The 18,377-nt window shown below is 45.0% G+C and overlaps 1 protein-coding gene and 1 pseudogene across 1 annotated transcript; both read right to left on the bottom strand.

The window, feature by feature from the left end:
• Positions 1 to 629: 629 nt before the first annotated feature.
• On the bottom strand, positions 630 to 3,764 carry LOC103128309 (saoe class I histocompatibility antigen, A alpha chain-like). The gene is made up of 6 exons (XM_016195240.2): positions 3,620 to 3,764; positions 2,662 to 2,931; positions 2,160 to 2,435; positions 1,497 to 1,772; positions 1,245 to 1,374; positions 630 to 855 (listed from the first exon to the last, which is right to left on the bottom strand). Coding segments are annotated over exons 1-6 (1,020 nt in total). The 5' UTR covers positions 3,687 to 3,764; the 3' UTR covers positions 630 to 854.
• Positions 3,765 to 10,377: 6,613 nt separating this feature from the next.
• On the bottom strand, positions 10,378 to 13,798 carry LOC103126274 (large ribosomal subunit protein eL18-like; annotated as a pseudogene).
• Positions 13,799 to 18,377: the final 4,579 nt, after the last annotated feature.

The raw sequence follows: 18,377 nt of genomic DNA, 5'->3' as shown, positions 1-18,377 counted from the left end.
AAAAATTATATTACCTAGAGATAAGGTGGTCTTTGTTTGATTGTTTGTTTTTGCCTCCAGGGTTATTGCTGTGGCTTGGTGCCAGCACCATGAATCCACTGCTCCTAGCATCCATCTTTTTCCATTTTTGTTGTTGCTGTTATTGTTTTTGGATAGGAAAGAGAGAAATTGAGAGAGGAGAAGAAGACACAGAGGGGTGAGAAAGATAGACACCTGCAGACCTGCTTCACCACCTGTGAAGTGACTCCCCTGCAGGTGGGGAGCCAGGGGCTTGAACCAGGATCCTTGTGCCAGTCCTTATGCTTTGTACCATGTGCACTTAACCCACTGCGCTACCACACAACCCCACAAGGTAGTTTTCTAAGAGAAGAATACTAATGCATTTATGGTCAAGAATCATGATGTTGGCAAGTGATTTTCAAGTTTTTTGGAAAGCAGTGTAGAAATAGAAAGGACTACACACATAAAAAAAATAATGGCAAAATGTAGAAGTGATTAAATCTAGAATTACCACAACACTATTCTTTCTGAATTTCAAGTATCTTTGAATCTTTCCAGAGTTCCAAAGATTTCAAAAAGTAACTTGGAGGAATATTTTGAAATGACACATAAAATACAAAAAAAAAAAAGTTCATAACACAATAAAGATTTTATTTAGGTTATCTTGAGAAAATGTTCCATTTGGGGGGGGGGAGACAAAAAAGTGTGATCACAGAAGTCTTTACTCTGGCAAGAAAAGAGTAAGATTCTGTAAATGAGAAGACAGTTGTTCTTGCTCTGGAGGGGAAGGAAGTTGCTCTGTCCCAGTGGCAACTCAAAATGTCTGTTTTCTCCTGAAAAAGTCTCTCATTCCGCCTGTGGGAAGAAAACAACCTGTGACAAGGCATTGCAGAGGTTCAGAGAAGTTTCCACAATGGTGACTACAGACCCAGGACAGGATCCTAAAACACGAGGATCGGGCACGTGTGGGGAGTAGACTAATCACCTTCTTGGAGTTCTGTCCTCAGCAGGGAGCCTCCCCTCTCACCTGTGACTTCTAGAAATCAGCTCTCCATCACTAGATACAGTGAAGTAGTAAGTATTTCATCCACTTTCACATGTGCTTTAAGAAGGAGTAGTAACAAATTGGACTCTGGGCTGAGCAGGCACAATGTGTGTGGATGGTGAAATTCTTGTTATTAGGACACATTTCTACCTTGAACTTGAAACCCCCAGAGAGACAAGAAAACTCAGATCCTCCTTACTACTTTTTCCTGCTTGATCTCTTCTTCCTCCAGATCACAGCTCCAGCCACTAGAGCTCCAGTGACCACAGCTCCAAGGAGAAGCAGGCTGACAATGATGTCTGTGCTGAGAGCAGGAGACTCAGGTGGCTCTGGAAAGGGAAGAGAAGGAGAGGACCTGATACCCAGATCTCCACCTGGATTCTGCTGAAGGGCCCCAGAAGGAGTCTCACCACCCTGAGAAGTGACTCTGTGCCCATGTCCCCCTCCTTACCCCATCTCAGGTTGAGGGGCTTAGGCAGCCCCATGTGCTGCACATGGCAGGTATATTTCTGCTCCTCTCCAGAAGGTACCACCACAGCTGCCCATTTCTGGAAGGTTCCATCCCCTCCAGGCCTGGTCTCCACAAACTCCATTTCCTGGGTCAGGTCCTGCCAATCATGCTGCCAGATCAGGGTGATCTCAGCAGGGTAGAAGCCCAGGGCCCAGCACTTCAAGGTGGCCTCATGATCAGAGATGTGCTTTCGAGTCACATGTGTCTTTGGAGGGTCTGGGAGGAAGGGGCAGAAACAATGGGGTTGGAGAGATATCATAATGGTTATACAAATAGACTTTCATTCCTGAGGCACCAAACATCCCAGGTTCAATTCTCAGCACCACCATAAACCAGAGCTGAGCAGTGCTCTGGGAGAAAAAGAAACACACACACACACACACACACACACACACACACACACACACACACACACGGCACCTCATTAGTAATTTCAGGCTTTTCTCTCCCTTCATCCTCTGAGACATTTAATCCTTTCATTGTCCTTGAGAGGGTCTACCCAGAAAGACTGAGTCCCCTGAGCCATGGGAAGGCCTTATTATGAAGTCATTAATTTGGGAGATTAGTAGGATCTGCCCCTCCACCCCTGAGGGCCCCTCATACCTGCATGCTGCAGTGTCTCCTTCCCATACTGCAGGTACTTGTGCAGCCAATCCACACATCCGATCTCCAGTTCATTCCTGATAAGCTCGATCTGATAGGTTGCCTCCCACTCTAGTTTATTGATCTGAGCCACCTTGTCTACTGCTATCCAGGAGTGCAGGTCCTCGTTCAGGTACATGTAATCCTCACCATCATAAGCATGGTCATCATTCCCGCGGAGGAAGCGTGCATCAGGGCCAGTTTCGCAGCCACAATTCCACTGGTAGGTGTGAAACCCTGCCAATGCCCCTGTGGTCAGCTCCACCCAGCCAACATAGCCAGATCTCCGGCCCCTGCAGTGATAAAGTCTAAGCTAAAAGGGATCTTTGCAAACCCAGTAGGGTCTTCTGGGTTCTTGATACCAGATGGTTTCTGCAGCTCCGGATGGGGCTGGAAGACTCTGGGATTCTCTCCCCATGATGGATGTGGAGGTAACCCCCTGGGCTGGGGCAGCATCACTCACCTGTGTCACTCTGGTTGTGGTGTTTGCGCAAGTTGTTGAGGGACACCGTTGCAACCTGTGCTAGGTGCTTGTACAACCGTGACTCCCCCTCCAGAAACCCTGCTTCCATCTTATGCACCCAAGGCTCCCGATGCTCCACTTTTGGTTCCTCCACGTCATTGTCAAACAACAGCAGCTGTGTGTCATCCACGTAGCAGACGGCGATGAAGTGGGGCTTGCTGCCGTGGGGTCCTGACCAGATGGTTTTTAAAACCCTCAGAGAGTGGGGTCCTGGCAACAGAGAAGGATTGAGTTCCCACCTAAACTTTTTCCTACTACAATCAAGGGTGATGTGACCTGGAGAAGGCGAGGGGCAGGTGAGATGGAAACGGTGCGGTGGGAGAAGGGGTGCAGGAGGGCTGCTGAGTTGAGGTGGAGGTGGGGCAGAGGGAGGGATGAAGTCTGAGAAGCACAAATGAACTTATTCCTGAGATCCTAAACTATCCCTTGCCCCTGCCACCAGTACCCCCAAATCTCTTTGTTGCTCCTGTGGCAAATGTTATGGAAAAAAAGTGTGTTACAGTTCTGAATGTATAGTTCAAATGTAGCCAACGAACGAGAACAGGGTTGCGTGGAGGGCAGGGAGTTACATTTATTTCTTGTCAACAGGTTCCAGGTCAATTCCTACTAGGCCTGAGCAACCTTCTGCCTCAGCAACCAGCTTTTATCCTTTTCAACCTGGGTGCGGCGCAAGCTGACTGGTTGGTTACAGAATCCACCAAAGTGCCCAGACAGAATCCACCAAGGTGCGCCGATTGGCTACAAACAAGAATCTGCCAAGCTTGCTACTCAGGGTGCTGGAACGCAGAAGTGTGAGTCCACCACAGTGGACTTGCAGTGGTTTTCTCTCCTTCCCTTCATTCGTTGCTTGTGAATTTTTCATTTCCCAGAGACCCCTTCTTCCTGACCCCACACTCACCTGTCCAGGTCTTGGTCAGGTCCAGGAGCCCTGAGAGCAATAGTAGGAGGAGGAGTTGGGACATCATAACCGGGGTCCTACAGTCTGAGGAGAATCTGAGTCTGAGCTGTCCCAGCAAACTCTAAAATCCAGAACCTCAGTGTGCTGATTGGCTTCTAGAGAGACTTGACAGCTGGTGCCAGTCCTGGGAGTAAGAAGTAGTGCTGTGTCATGAGTATCCAGGCAGGAGGAACTGGCAGGGGTGTGTGAGGGAGCAGTAAGAAGCCAGGCAGTGGGGGCTCCTCAACATTAAGCTTCCCTGTCAAGTTCCCTAAGAGCCCTGGCAGGGACCTGGGGCTTTCCCTCTGACCACCCTTCTCCTGCCCAAGCTCTCTGTCATAACTTTCCCTGAGTCCTGGTCCAGGAGCTGTCAGAGGATAGCAGGGAGACAGACATGTAGGCTGGGCTCAGCCCCTTCCCCTCCTCTATAGTAGCATCTATATTAGTATTTGATTGAATAATTGGTGCAAAGATGAATGACTAGGAGCAGTTACTGTGTTCTGGGAGTTGCTATTCAGCTATGGTGGGGGGTGACTTCTGGTCGCTTGGTTCCTGGACTCTGAAGCCAGTCACCTTGTCGTGTGTCTCAGAAGTAGTTGGAGCTATTGTTCTAATAGTGACATCACTGCTTTTGGAAGATGAGAAGTAGGATCTCCTGTGTTCAAATTGAAGTGAGGAATAGATGACTGGAACAATTTAAAAAAAAAGAAAAGAATAAAGCCTGCAACCTTCCCTAAAAAAAAAAAGCAAAACAAAACAAAAACAAACAAACAAACAAAAAAAAAAAACAACAAGCAGGACCCCCCAAAAAAACAAAACAAAGAAAAAGCATCCAACCAGAGCCAGAAGAAGTAGACATAGAGCCAGAGAAGAAATTAACAAACTAACAGAACATTTATATGCTCACAGGAAGGATGTTGGTCTGATGAGGCTTCCGCTGGGTGGTTCAGTGGGCAGACTCACCAGCCTGCCAAATTCCTTGGGGGTTACCTGTAGCCCAGATTTAGTTAAGCAAAGTCACAAGGATCCCCTCTGTATTCTGACAAAAGTTCAGTTTTGGCATCTGCCAGCCTGGCTTTTTCTTTCTATAGGGGTCTGACTCACTGACTATCCCTGATTCCCAAATAAGCCACCTATGGGCTGGGGGATGGGCCTGGGGGCTGCAATGGGAGACTCACTGCTCAGCTTGTCTTTGTCCTTTCCAGCACCCTTTTTTCAATTCATAAATGGGTTATAATTTTCCACCATGGTTTCTTTTTTTTTTAAAGATTTTATTTATTTATTTATGAGAAAGATAGGGGAGAGAGAGAAAGAACCAGACATCACTCTGGTACATGTGCTGCCAGGGATCGAACTCAGGACCTCATGCTTGAGATTCTAGTGCCTTAGCCACTGCGCCACCTCCTGGACCACCATGGTTTCTTTTTGTCCCTTCCTCTGTAGCTTCTCTCACTGGCCTAGAAATTCTGCTTCTATACAGAGATGCCAGAATATGAAGATATTTCTTGAGGAGAGTCAACCTAGGTGTTGTCTCCATGCAGCTATCTTGACTGCCCCCAGGAGTGGTTATTATGAAATGTCATCCAGTGAACTTTACATGGTCTGGTTCTCCTTTCCTTTCCTTTCCTTTCCTTTCCTTTCCTTTCCTTTCCTTTCCTTTCCTTCCCTTCCCTTCCCTTCCCTTCCCTTCCCTTCCCTGCCCTTCCTTTTCTTTTCCTTCCCTTCCCTTCCCTTCCCTTCCCTTCCCTTCCCTTCCCTTCCCTTCCCTTCCCTTCCCTTCCCTTCCCTTCCTTTCCCTTCCCTTCCCTTCCCTTCTCTTCCCTTCCCTTCCCTTCTCTTCCCTTCCCTTCCCTCCCCTCCCCTTCCCTCCCCTTCCCTTCCCTTCCCTTTCCTCTCCTTTTCTTTCCTTTCTTTCCTTCCTCTCTTTTTTTAAAAAAATATTTATTTGTTTATTCCCTTTTGTTGCCCTTGTTGTTTTATTGTTGTAGTTATTGCTGTCATCATTGTTGGATAGGACAGAGAGAAATGGAGAGAAGAGGGGAAGACCGAGAAGGGGAGAGAAAGATAGACACCTGCAGACCTGCTTCACCACTTGTGAAGCGACTCTCTTGCAGGTGGGGATCCGGGGGCTTGAACCAGGATCCTTAGACCGGTCCTTGCACTTTGCGCCACCTGCACTTAACCTGCCGTGCTACCACCCAATTCCCCTCCTTTCCTTTCCTTTCCTTTCCTTTCCTTTCCTTTCCTTTCCTTTCCTTTCCTTTCCTTTCCTTTCCTTTCCTTTCCTTTCCTTTATTTTTTAAGATTTCATTTATTTATTAATGAGAAAGATAGGAGGAGAGAAAGAACCAGGCATCACTCTGGTACATCTGCTTCTGGGGATTGAACTTGGGACCTCATGCCTGAGAGTCCAATGCTTTACCCACTTCACTTCTATGATTATTCATAGAAGCAGCAAGGGACAACTACATAGGCAGTATTGCTCCAGTAGCAGTTGCTCACCCTAGTGGACTCACCTGTGTTGTGGGTTAATGTTCACTTTCCCTGCTAACACCCCAGTCCTGACCCCCTTCAGAAGCCAGCCTCCCCTATAAGCATTAACCTAGGAAAATATCTTGAGCTAGGATCTAATAGTTGCACCACCCACTCCAGCCCCTGCCAGCAGAAAAGAGGTAGAGCCCTACCAGCTCAGCACACAGTGACTCAGCGCTGGAAATTTTGAATAGCATTACAGTCAGTAACCTTCAGAACCCACATCCTGCAATCTTTTTTAGACACTGACAGACCTACACGTCTCACAATAGATCCTACTGGGTGCTTTCTGCAGGCTAGTCTAATTTTTATAGAACTATCAGTTTAAAGTGGGCACCATGGCAACACTGGGCAGCAGTCAAACTGGCTCTAAGGCTTCATGAGAAATATGCTGGTTACTGGTGGTGAGTGGGTGGATACAGGATTTTGGTGGTGGGTGTGAAAACATAAGAAAACATAACCACAGATGGTTTCCTTCCCAGAGAAACCAAGTGGTCTGGAAGAGGATGTTAGTGGACTCTCAGACATGAGGTTCTGAGTTAAATCCCCAGCAGCATATGTACCAGAGTGATGTCTGGTTCTTTCTCTCTTCCTATTTTTCTCATTTATAAATAAATAAATTTTTAACAGGCAAAATAATCATAATATTATTAATAATAATAAGCCAGAGCATGTATGGCTTACTGGTGTTGTCTTCTTGCATCCATCTTGACTCCATCAACCCTCAGATGGTCTGGTTCTTTTTTAAAAATATTTTATTAAATAAACAAATAAATAAATAAATAAAAGAAACATGTGACAGTATTGCACTGGCTTCTCTGTCCCTCTCATATGAAACATTAACAAGGCATAGTTGCAAAGTTCCATGTGCTATTTGTAATCAGTGGAGCCAAGTGAATTGGGTGGCAAGAGAGTTTGGCTTTCATAACATTGGGGTCCCTGGGAGACCCCAGGTCTGGATACTTGCAGGTGTGCTTGCCAGTGTTGTCTGGGTTTGGTAAGGAACCAACCTGTTAGATGTGTGGTGCCACTTACCCTGGCCCCAAAGCACCCAAATCACATCCCCAGAGACTGATCTCTGCCTGCACTTGCTTTCCAAGGGGGCTGAGCCTGAGCCTCCTGGACCCCTGGGGGGTGGTCACCCTCAGGCTGGAACCTCTGTGAGGGAGGGGGAGGTGCCTGACCCTGGGTGGAGGCACCTGGGCTTTCCTAGTTGAGCACAGTTGGGAGTGGACACCTGTGTCAGACCTGATGGATCCCACTTGGCATCCTGGAGATGAACTGTCCTGGGCTGGCTGGGCAGTCGTCCCTTGCCCCCGCTCCCCCCTAGATACAATCTCTTGTCCATCCTCATGAAGAACATAGAAATTATTAGTCTTGGGCTGGGGAGATGGCACAATGGTTACACAAAGTGACTTCTATGCCTAAAACTCAGAGGTTCCAAATTCAAACCCTGGCATTACAGAGAAAGATTTAGTCTTGTTTCAAAGTTATTTTATTGAATTTGGGGAAATATAGTCTAGTGCATGGAGTACAGGACTCACATACCTGAAGCTCCTAGTTTGATCCCAAACATCGTAGTGTGTGGCTCTGGCTTCTCTCATGTGAAAGTCTCTAGATCTATATAAAATAAATAAATTCTTTCTTTAGGGGAAGTTATAGAGTAGCTCATCTGGCAGAGCACACACTTTACCACATGTGAGAACCTGGGTTCAAACTCCAGGTACCACTCAGGAGAACTGTACACAGGGTGGGGAAATTTCCCAAGTCCTGAAGTCTATCATCTATCCTTCTCTCTGTCTCTCATTATCTGGGGGTGGGGAGTGAGGAAGAGTCCACTGGCAGCAGTGGAATTGGGCAGACTTGAAACCCCATTGAAAACATTGACAGGTAAATAAATAAACCAATAAATAAAGACAACATGTGATCCAGGAAGTGATATAGGGCTTGGAAGAGTGAGACCCCCTCAGAGGACCTCATGTTGGATGTGTTGATCTCTAGCATTGCATGTGCTGGCATGATGTTCAGGTTCTCTCACTCTCTTCCAGAGCTTGAATGCAGGTTCTTGTGCACAGTGGTGTGTACACTCAACCAGGTGTGCCACTGCCCAACCCCAAACTATTTTCCTTCACATATCAGAGAGACGGACCAGGTCATCAGCCTGGCACATACAATGCCAGGGATCACACACTGGGACCAACGGCCTGATTGTCAAATGCTTTCTCTAGTATGTGACATCCAGGCTACTGTTCTGTGTATTTTCCTTTTCTTTTTATCTACTTTGAAATGTTATATCAGAATCCAAAATGCTTGTTCTAAGAGAGGGTAACAATGAGTAAATGGCTGACTCAGGAGTGCAGATGCTGGGTCCCTGGGATACCTGGCACTCTGTGCACTGACCTCAGGCAGCACCAGGAATACATGACAAGTGTGAAGCCTTGAGGCCTTGTAAAGGGGGAATTGGTGAACACAAGCCATGATACCCAGATACCTGGAGTGCAGGAAAACAGAATTTATTTGCGCCAACCCAGCATTAGCTCACACTATAAGTCTTAGCCTCAAATTTTGACGGAGTTTTTCTTTTATACCATAACAGCACACACAGAAATGTGGAATAATTATTAATAGTTTTTGAGAGAGGACATGTAAGCCATGGTGGTGGTGGGGTGGTGGTAGTAAATAGTTAACTTGCTTAAAAGCCCTCAAGACTCTGAAAACATGAGGAGGTGGAGAGGGATTAAGCCCAGAATTTACAGGTGTCCTTCAGACCTGGTACAAATATTTGAAATTATTATTTTTTAATTTATTTTATTTTATTTATTCCCTTTTGTTGCCCTTGTTGTTTTATTGTTGTAGTTATTATTGTTGTTGTCGTTGTTGGATAGGACAGAGAGAAATGGAGAGAGGAGGGGAAGACAGAGAGGGGGAGAGAAAGATAGACACCTGCAGACCTGCTTCACCGCCTGTGAAGCGACTCCCCTGCAGGTGGGGAGCCGGGGTTCGAACCGAGATCCTTATGCCGGTCCTTGTGCTTTGCGCCACCTGCGCTTAACCCGCTGCGCTACAGCCTGACTCCCTGAAATTATTTTTATACACTACTTCAGCATGTCTGAGTGCTAGTCCAATGGAGTCTCCCAAAATAAAAAACATAGCCCCCTCCCTCCTTTGGAACCCTAGTGATTCCCATGTAGCTGCTTGCACTGATATCTCTCTCTCTCTCTCTCTCCTCTATTTTAGAGATGTTTATTTCTCCCTTGGGAGACAAGAAAAGAGTTATAAAAAAGACAGCGACTACTACAACAACTGTGGTGACAGAATGGAACCCAGAGTTATACGTATGCAAGCCATATGTTCTGCCAGCTAGGTTATTTTACTTTCTACTCTCTGACACTTGAAATGAATGAGACCTTTAAAATGAAGTGCAAGTTGATTGACTGGATACTTCCTAGGAAACAAACAAGAAAGCACCAGCTGCTACTTTATATACGTGATGAATTTGGAGTCTTGTATGCATGATGTATTGTGATGTTATGTCATCCTCTTGTGGGCACGCAGCAGAATGCACACATCCAAATGTCAGCTTTAGATAATTCGAAATAGATAAGTAAATTCATGAGACCAAGCAGCTGGCAGCTGCCTCTGTATTCGAGGATAAGACTTGGCACGTGTGTGGTCCCAGGCTTCATCCAGGGACTCCCATGCCTCACTGCTGCAGTGACCTCTCTGCATCTCCTTTGCTCCATGCAGAAGCACTTTTCCAAAAGAAGGAATACAAGCCCAGTGTAGAAACTGAAGTCTTCCCCAGAAATGTAGAAAGAAGGTGGAACTTTTCCATGAGCTCAGGACTGAGATTTCTGGGGCAATGCAGAGACCAGAGGGTCTCATCTCTTAGGAGCCTTTCTGCCTCTTCTGGGAGGACTGTGAGTGCCATGCAAAGGCCACACTTGGAACCTATATAACCTTAGAAAGTTAAGTATTAATTTAATGTATGTTTTTTAACCCTAACAAGACTCCAGTGTGGTTTATAGGTAGGGTTGGGATGTGGGAGGTGTGAATTTCGGAGCTCAACCTCACGGTGGATGTGATTTGCACACCCAAAGTATCTCCCCAAACCTGTAAGGTCTCTGTTTAAATGCACAACTGGAATGATTTTTTTAATCTTAAAAGCGCTTAGATTGTTCATTTGTTTTCTTAGTTTATTTGGTGCTGCCTGGGATTGAAGCTAGAACATTGGTGCCTCAGGCATGAAGTCTCTTACAGAGTCACAGACTTGAAATCGCTTGAAAACAGACTGCTTCTTTCCCCCATAAATTGGTCATTGTTAAATGGTGAATAAAGTAAAAAGGATAAACATACATTATGAATAAAAAATATATTTTATTGCCAGAAACAAAATTAAAAATAAAACTTTTTTTTTTTTTTTTTTTTTTTACCAGAGTACTGCTCAATTCTGGCTTTTGGTGGTGTGGGGGATTGAACCTTGAACCTGGCACTAGGGAGTGTCAAACATGAGAGTATTTTTGCATAAACATTATGCTATCTACCCCCGCCCCTCAAAAAGATTTTTTATGTGTAACTGAGCATATTGAAAGTCTCAATTTTTTTCAGATAAAGATATATATAAAGAGAAAGAGAGAGAGAAACTCACAGCATTGGGGCTTCCTTTAGTGTGGTGGGGGTCAGGCTTGAACTTGGATCATGTGCATGGCTAAGCAGTACACTATCCAAGTGAATTATTTTGCTGTCCCTCCTACCCTACCCCATTTATTATTGTTGTTGTTGTTGTTATTTTTATTATTTTAAACAGAGCATTACTCAGCTTTGGCCTATGCTGTTGCTTAGATTCAGACCTCAGAACCTCAGATGTGAAAGTCTGTTGCATAACCACTCTGCTATATCCCCAGCCATGTTTATTTTATTTTATTTTACTTTTTTTTAGAATTTAAATTATTTTTATTAACAAGGCAGAATCTGGGGTTAGTTTTTGTAGCCAGGGCTGGCCCTTCGGCCTCTGACTCTCTCAAACTTCCAGCCCTTGGAGCAGACATAAGGCTTGGTGTGGCTGTGTGGGGTGCCTGGGGCCTTGCTGAAATGCCTGTATACCTCTCTGCCCTTAGGAGGTCCAGAGAGCACAACGGTGCCACAGCCCTTGGGGGAGTCCAGGGCCAGCTGGTCAAACTTAAGGATCTTGCCCCTAGCCTTGAGGATGCGCCTCCGGACATGGGTGGTCACACACATGGCACATACCTTCAGCTTGGGTACCTCCTGGACACGCACATTGTCAGTTATAGTCCCAACCACAGCTGTCTTGCCTTCCCAGCCAGGAAGCTGCATCTTCTGGATCATCCAGGGGAGTGACAGGGGCGGCCGGTTGGTCAGGCTCATGAACAACCTCTTCAGCACAACTTAGTTGAAGGAACCTAGTTCTGGTCAGGAACCTGTAGAGCTTGACCAGCAGCCTAAGGTAGATGTCCTGGCTCTTGGGTTCCTTGATCCTTGTTGTGGCCAATGTCAACTCCCTGTCTTATTTTATTTTATTTTTTAATTTTAACTAGAGCACTGCTCAGCTCTGGTTTATAGTGGAGCAGGGGATTGAACCTGGGAATTTGGTGCCTCAAGTATGAAAGTCTCTTTGCATAGTCATTATGCTATCACTGATTTTTTTTTTTTTTTTTTGCCTTCAGGATCATTGCTGGGGCTCAGTGACAGCACAACGAATCCAATGGTCCTGACATCCATCTTTTCCCATTTTTGTTGTTGTTGTTGTTTTTGAATAGGAAAGAGAGAAATTGAAAGAGGAGGGAAAGACAGAGGAGGAGAGAAAGAGAGACACCTGCAGACCTGTTTCACCACTTGTGAAGCAACCCCTCTGCAGGTGGTGAGCCAGGGGGCTTGGACCGGGATTGTTGGATGGGTCCTTCTGCTTTATATTATGTGCATTTAACCCTGTGTGCTACAGCCTGGCCCCCACCCCTGATTATAATTATTATAATTATCATTTTAAATTTATTTATAAAATGGCAATATTGACAAGACCATAGGATAACAAGGGTACAATTCCACACAATCCCCACCACTGGAACTGCTCTGTATTCTGATTATATTTTGAATGTAGTTCTAGAATAAAACCCAGGGCCTCACACACATGGGACCCATGTTCCACCACTGAGCTCCTTCCCCAGACCAACTTTTACTTGATTTATTTATTTAATAAGAGGGAGAGCAAGTGAGCCAAATAAGCCAGAACCTCCCTTCATCATCCGTGGAGTTTCACTTGTTCTGTCTCTGTTGCTCTCCTATGTGGTACCAGGGATCAAACTCAGGGCCTCACACAAACCAGGCCAATATACTTGCTGCTGGATCCTCTCCCTGGCCCCAGAGTGTAGATTTTTGTGTTTTGTTCATGCTGTGCTCTCAAATCTAGAGCAGTCACTGACACAGAGGCTCCATAAAGATCTGTTGAGTGAGTAATTGAATGTTAACATACCTGGCAAGATGGCACAGGCACCATCATGTGAGCTGCTTGACACGGAACCAGCTTCGCAGAAAGTTTATTTAGCACAGCTCGACTCTCCAGGCCAAACTGAAACCATCTTACCTTCTGCCATGTATAGGGCTTGGGATTAAGCTCTGTGTGGTCTTAATATTTACTTATGGCCAGGCTCAAAGCCTGACCAATAACAAAAGTAATGACAAAACCTGCACTGCAGACTGGGAGTATGGACCGACCAGTCAACGCCAGCGGGGAAGCAATTACAGAAGCCAGACCTTCTACCTTCTGCAACCCTCAACGACCCTGGGTCCATGCTCCCAGAGGGATAGAGAATGGGAAAGCTATCATGGGAGGGGGCGGGTTATGGAGATTGGGTGGTGGGAATTGTGTGGAGTTATACCCCTCCTACCTTATGTTTTTGTTCATTAATCCTTTCTTAAATAAAAAATTAAAAAAAAACCTGCACTGCACTCTGTAAGATTGATCGTAATGGAACAAGCAATATCAGTAATGCAGAATTTTTCAGGAGGCTCCAATAGGAAAAATTGTTTTCCCCTTTATCTACACCATTTCCTTTAGTATTTTCACTAAAATATAGGGAAAGTTTGGTGCTTCCCACAGTGGAGAGGACACCTTACATAGCATAATTAATAAATGGAAAGTTATGGTATCTGCCTAGGTACAATGAGCCTTGTAATCTACCACCCACCACTATGCTCCCACTTCCTTATGCAGGAATAGTACACAAGAACCTAGGTCACATAGTGAACATACAAGAAAGATGGATTCCAGTTAGAGAGCCTAACTTTATGGAGAGGCTGGGCAGGTCAGCACCACCTTGGTGCCTTCTCAGTAAGGAACAAAACAAAACTTCTTGATCAAACAATGGAACAGATTTTATGAAAAAATGGGCTGTTCAATTTGTTTAAGGCCCCTAGAAAAGCTTAAACTTTCTATGAACCATGGCTTCTGATGCATAGGGATAAGAGGATAGCATAAACATGCAGGTAGAACATTAATCTTAATCAATAGGACATATAGGTATATAGCTTCATACCACTTCCAACACCAAGTTCTGTACCTCCACCACTCCTGCCCTCAAGGATAACCACCATAGTTCTCCCAAGGTTTAGAGTAACTTGGCTACTTTTAATATTTTTTGCAAGTTCGTATTCTTCAGCTCTCTATATTCTACATAACAGTGAAACCATTCTTTTTTTATTTTTTATTTATAAAAAGGAAACATTGACAAAACCATAAGATAAGAAGGGTACAGCTTTGCACAATTCCCACCACCAGAACTCTGTATCCCATCACCTCCCCTGATAGCTTTCCTATTCTTTATCCCTCTGGGAGCTCTAGAACGCATTGGTGGAGTTGTCTGTCCAAGGAAGTCTGGTTGGGATCCTGCTAGCATCTGGAACCTGGTGGCTAACTAAAAAGAGAGTTAACATAGAAAGCCAAACAAGTTGTTGTCCAATCATGGACTTAAAGGCTGGAATAGTGCAGATGAAGTGTTGGGGGGGGGTCCTCCATTTTGTAGATAGCTAGTAGGCATATTTTAGTTATATTTCAAAGGGCCTGTAGCTATACTAGTGTTTTTGTTTGTTTGTTTGTTTTGTTTTGTTTTTGCTTGAGCCTGAAATCTGATATGTAGGTGGATCCTAATTATTGTCTGGGGAGATGATGTCATGGCTGGGAAAAGGACCAGAAAGATGGATCAGGGAAGAGAGTAGCTCCCTAATGTGGGAAAGGGGTATAAATATTACTGTAAACCCCATCAATTTGATGTGATCTGGGCCCATAATTAGCTTAGGAACCTGTGTGACCTCTACATTCCTCTAGATCTGAGCTCACATTCTGTGGTCATGAGTAGGAACATTCCATGCTGCCCCAGTATTGACCCATTTTCCTCAGATGTAGCATAGAGTATGTTGTCCATCCTCCTTTTGGAGGATGGAACATTCTCTACTATTGTTGATCCAAGTTGAGGGCAAAGCTTTCCTATTCTTTAACCCTCTGGGAGTATGGACCCAAGGTCATTGTGGGATGCAGAAGGTGGAAGGTCTGGCTTCTATAATTGCTTCCCTGCTGGGGATCATGGTGTCAATATGGGTGTTGACAGGTCAATCCATACTCCCAGCCTGCCTCTCTCTTTCCCTAGTGGGGAAGGGCTCTGGGGAAGCGAAGCTCCAGGACATATTGGTGGGGTTGTCTGTCCAGGGAAGTCTGGTCAGCATCATGCTAGCATCTGGAATCTAGTGGTTGACGAGAGTTAAGATACAAAGCCAAACAAATTGTTGACCAGTCATGGACCTAAAGGATGGAATAGTGCAGATGAAGAGTTGAGAGGGTCCTCCATTTTGTAGATAGCTAGTAGGCCTATTTTAGTTAAATTCCAAAAGGCCTGTGGCTATACTAGTTTTTTTTTCTTTCCCTTTTCCTTTTTGCCCCTGAGCCTGAAATCTGATATGCCAGTGAATCCAAGTTATTGTCTGGGGAGATGATGTCATGGCTGGCAATGAAACCATTCTATAAATATCTTCATGCAAGTCTTTCAGACATTATGCTATTTTCCAGTTCCTTAGAATTACTTTAAAACACACTGCTTCCCTTTTTTTTTTTTTTTTGCCTTAAATGACCAACTTTTATTTTTCAAGACTCTGGAGGTTAGAAAACAGAAATCACCTCTATGGTTTTTGTCAGTATTTCCTTTTTATAAATTAAAAAAATAAAGAAAAAAGAAAACAGAAATCATGATGCTGGATGATCTGGTGTCTAAGAAATCCTTGCCTCTTTCCCAAAGGGTTATCTGCACCTCTGCCTTAACCTGCGTATTTAATTCTTTTTTTTTTTTTTTTTTAACCAGAGCACTGCTCAGCTGTGGCTTATGGTGGTACAGGGGACTGAACCTGGGACCTTGGAGCCTTAGGCTATCTGCCCCCTCCCCGGGTATTTAATTCTTTGGAAACTCTGTGTGAACTCTTTGTGTTATTAGTAGGTATGTTCTTTATCAACCTCAAGCTAGTATACAAATCCTGTATTTTGACTCTGCTCAGATGGCATGGCTCCTTCAAGTTATTCTGTTAGATTCTCTTGAAGTAGATCATGTATCTGTATGGGGAGAGTGACTCAGAGAAAGAAGAGATAGGCCAACTCGGGTGTGTGACTTCACTATGGTTCACAGTCTGGGTCTCTGGAATGCAGGTAGTGTGTTTTGGAACTGAGAAGTGTGCCCTACTTATCTGCATTCTATTTATTTTTTAAAAAAATATTTTTCTTTTTATATTAGAGAAGGAGAGAGAGAATGAGAGAGCCAGAACATGAGTCTGACACATGATGCTGGACATACACTAAGGACACAAGACCAGAGCGTTTCCTGCTCTTTCAGCTAAATAACATTCAGGTTCCCATTCTGTGCTTATTCTTTCTTTATCATTTTGAAACATTACACTGAATTGCACAATACTGTTTTTCTGAGACAGAAAAACAGATCAGTAAGAGATTGAGGAGTGCAGACAGTGAAAATCTTCATTGTCTTCAGCAGAAACCTGGAGACTGCTACCCTGGCTGTTTAACTCTAGATTAAAAAAAAAGTTTAAAATAATTTATTCATTTATTCCCTTTTGTTGCCCTTGTTGTTTTATTGTTGTAGTTATTATTGTTGTTGTTATTGGATAGGACAGAGGGAAGTGGAGAGAGGAGGGGAAGACAGAGATGGGGGAGAGAAAGATACCTGCAGACCTGTTTCACTGCTTGTGAAGTGACCCGCCCCCGCAGGTGGGGAGCTAGGGGCTTGAACAGGGATCCTTACGACGGGCCTTGCACTTTGTGCCACCTGTGCTTAACACACTGGGCTATTGCCCAACTCCCTCTAACTCTAGATTTTTCCAAGGAATAGGAGATTATCCCAGATCCTGGAATGCAGGCTGGTTTCTGTGTTTGCATCCTTCCTGCCCATCCCAATTGTCTCTGTTTTCAGGATGGTAACAGATGCACTGCCATTTCAGTGACACATGGGAGGTACTGCAAAGTTCCCAAGTTTTCCTTCTCTTTAGATCCCCAAAGCACATGCTACCCACCACCCTACCTCTGGCCAGGAAGTCACCCTGAGGTGTTGGGTCCTGAGCTTCTATTGTGCTGAGATCACCCTGACATGGCAGTGTGATAGGGAGGACCTAACCCAGGACATGGAGTGTGTGGAGACCAGACCTTCCAGAGGTGGACAGCTGTGATGGTGTCTTCTGGAGAAGAGCAGAGACAAGTGTGTCATGTGCAGCATGAGTGGCTGCCAGAGCCCCTGACCCTAAGTTGGGGTGAGAAGGGGACATGAGTTCAGAGTCTCAGCAGAGTCAGGAGTCTTTCTGGAGAACTTCAGTAGGAAGACTGCAGGTGAGGCCCTTGCTTCCCTTCCCCTTCTCAGAGTCATCATCTTCCCAGCCTATCATCCTTATCAGAGCATGATTGTTGCTGGTCTGATTCTCCTTGTAGCTGTGGTCACTGGAGCTGTGATATGTAGGAACAAGAGTCCAGATAGGGAAAGGCATGGGGTCTGAATTTTGGGAGGGCGTTTTTTGGGTCCCTATGGGAAGTTTCAAGCAGGTAGAAATTCCTGATCTCAGGGCTGGATGGTAGCACAGTGGGTTAAGCACACAGGGCGCCAAGTGCAAGGACTGGTTTAAGGATCCCGGTTTGAGCCCCCAGCTCCCCACCTACAGGGAGGTAGCTTCACAAGTGGTGAAGCAGGTCTGCAGGTGTCTTTCTTTTCTCCTCTCTGTCTTCCCCTCCTCTCTCTATTTCTCTCTGTCCTATCCAACAACATCAACAGCTATAACAATAATAATAATATCAACCATAACAAGGGCAACAAAATGGGAAAAATAGCCTCCAGGAGCAGTGCATTTGTAGTGCTGGCACCAAGCTCCAGCGATAACCCTGGGGGGTGGGGGGGAGAAATTCCTGATCTCTTACATTTAATTTTTTTTAATTATCTTTATTTGTTGGATAGAGATAGCCAGAAATAGAAAGCGGGAAATAGAGAGACAGAGAGACACCTGCAACACTGCTTCACCACTCACAAAGCTTTCCCCCTACAGTTTGGGGCTGGGTCCTTGAACCCAGGTCCTTGCACACTGCAACATATGTGCTCAACCAGGTGCACTACCACCTGGCCCCCTGATCTCATAATACTGAGATGTACTACTTACTTATGAGTGTTCACCTAGTCTTGCATCTGGTTTACTAGCTCTCTTTTGAAAGTCATATGCAAAATGGAGGGGGGAAATTCAATGTGATGATAGGAACCTGCTTCCCAGCAGTTGCAGGTCACAAGGCATGTGGCAGTCCCTGTGAAGGACAGACCTCCAGATGGAGCTTGGTCTAGTTGTCACCGAGTCTCTTTCCTTATGATTCTCTGTCCTGCCACGGGCCATCAGTCACAGTTTTCTTTTTCTTTCTTTTTTTTTTTTTTTGATGTGAGCTAACATTCATAATTCTGGCTCTTTTAAAAAATTTTTTTTTATTTAAGAAAGGATTAATTAACAAAACCATAGGGTAGGAGGGGTACAACTCCACACAATTCCCACCAACCAATCCCCATAACCCACCCCCTCCCATGATAGCTTTCCCATTCTCTAGCCCTCTGGGAGCATGGACCCAGGGTCGTTGAGGGTTGCAGAAGGTAGAAGGTCTGGC

This window comes from Erinaceus europaeus, chromosome 4 (assembly GCF_950295315.1).
Source record: "Erinaceus europaeus chromosome 4, mEriEur2.1, whole genome shotgun sequence".
NCBI lineage: Eukaryota > Metazoa > Chordata > Mammalia > Eulipotyphla > Erinaceidae > Erinaceus > Erinaceus europaeus.
This window is presented reverse-complemented; position numbering and strand designations above follow the sequence as displayed.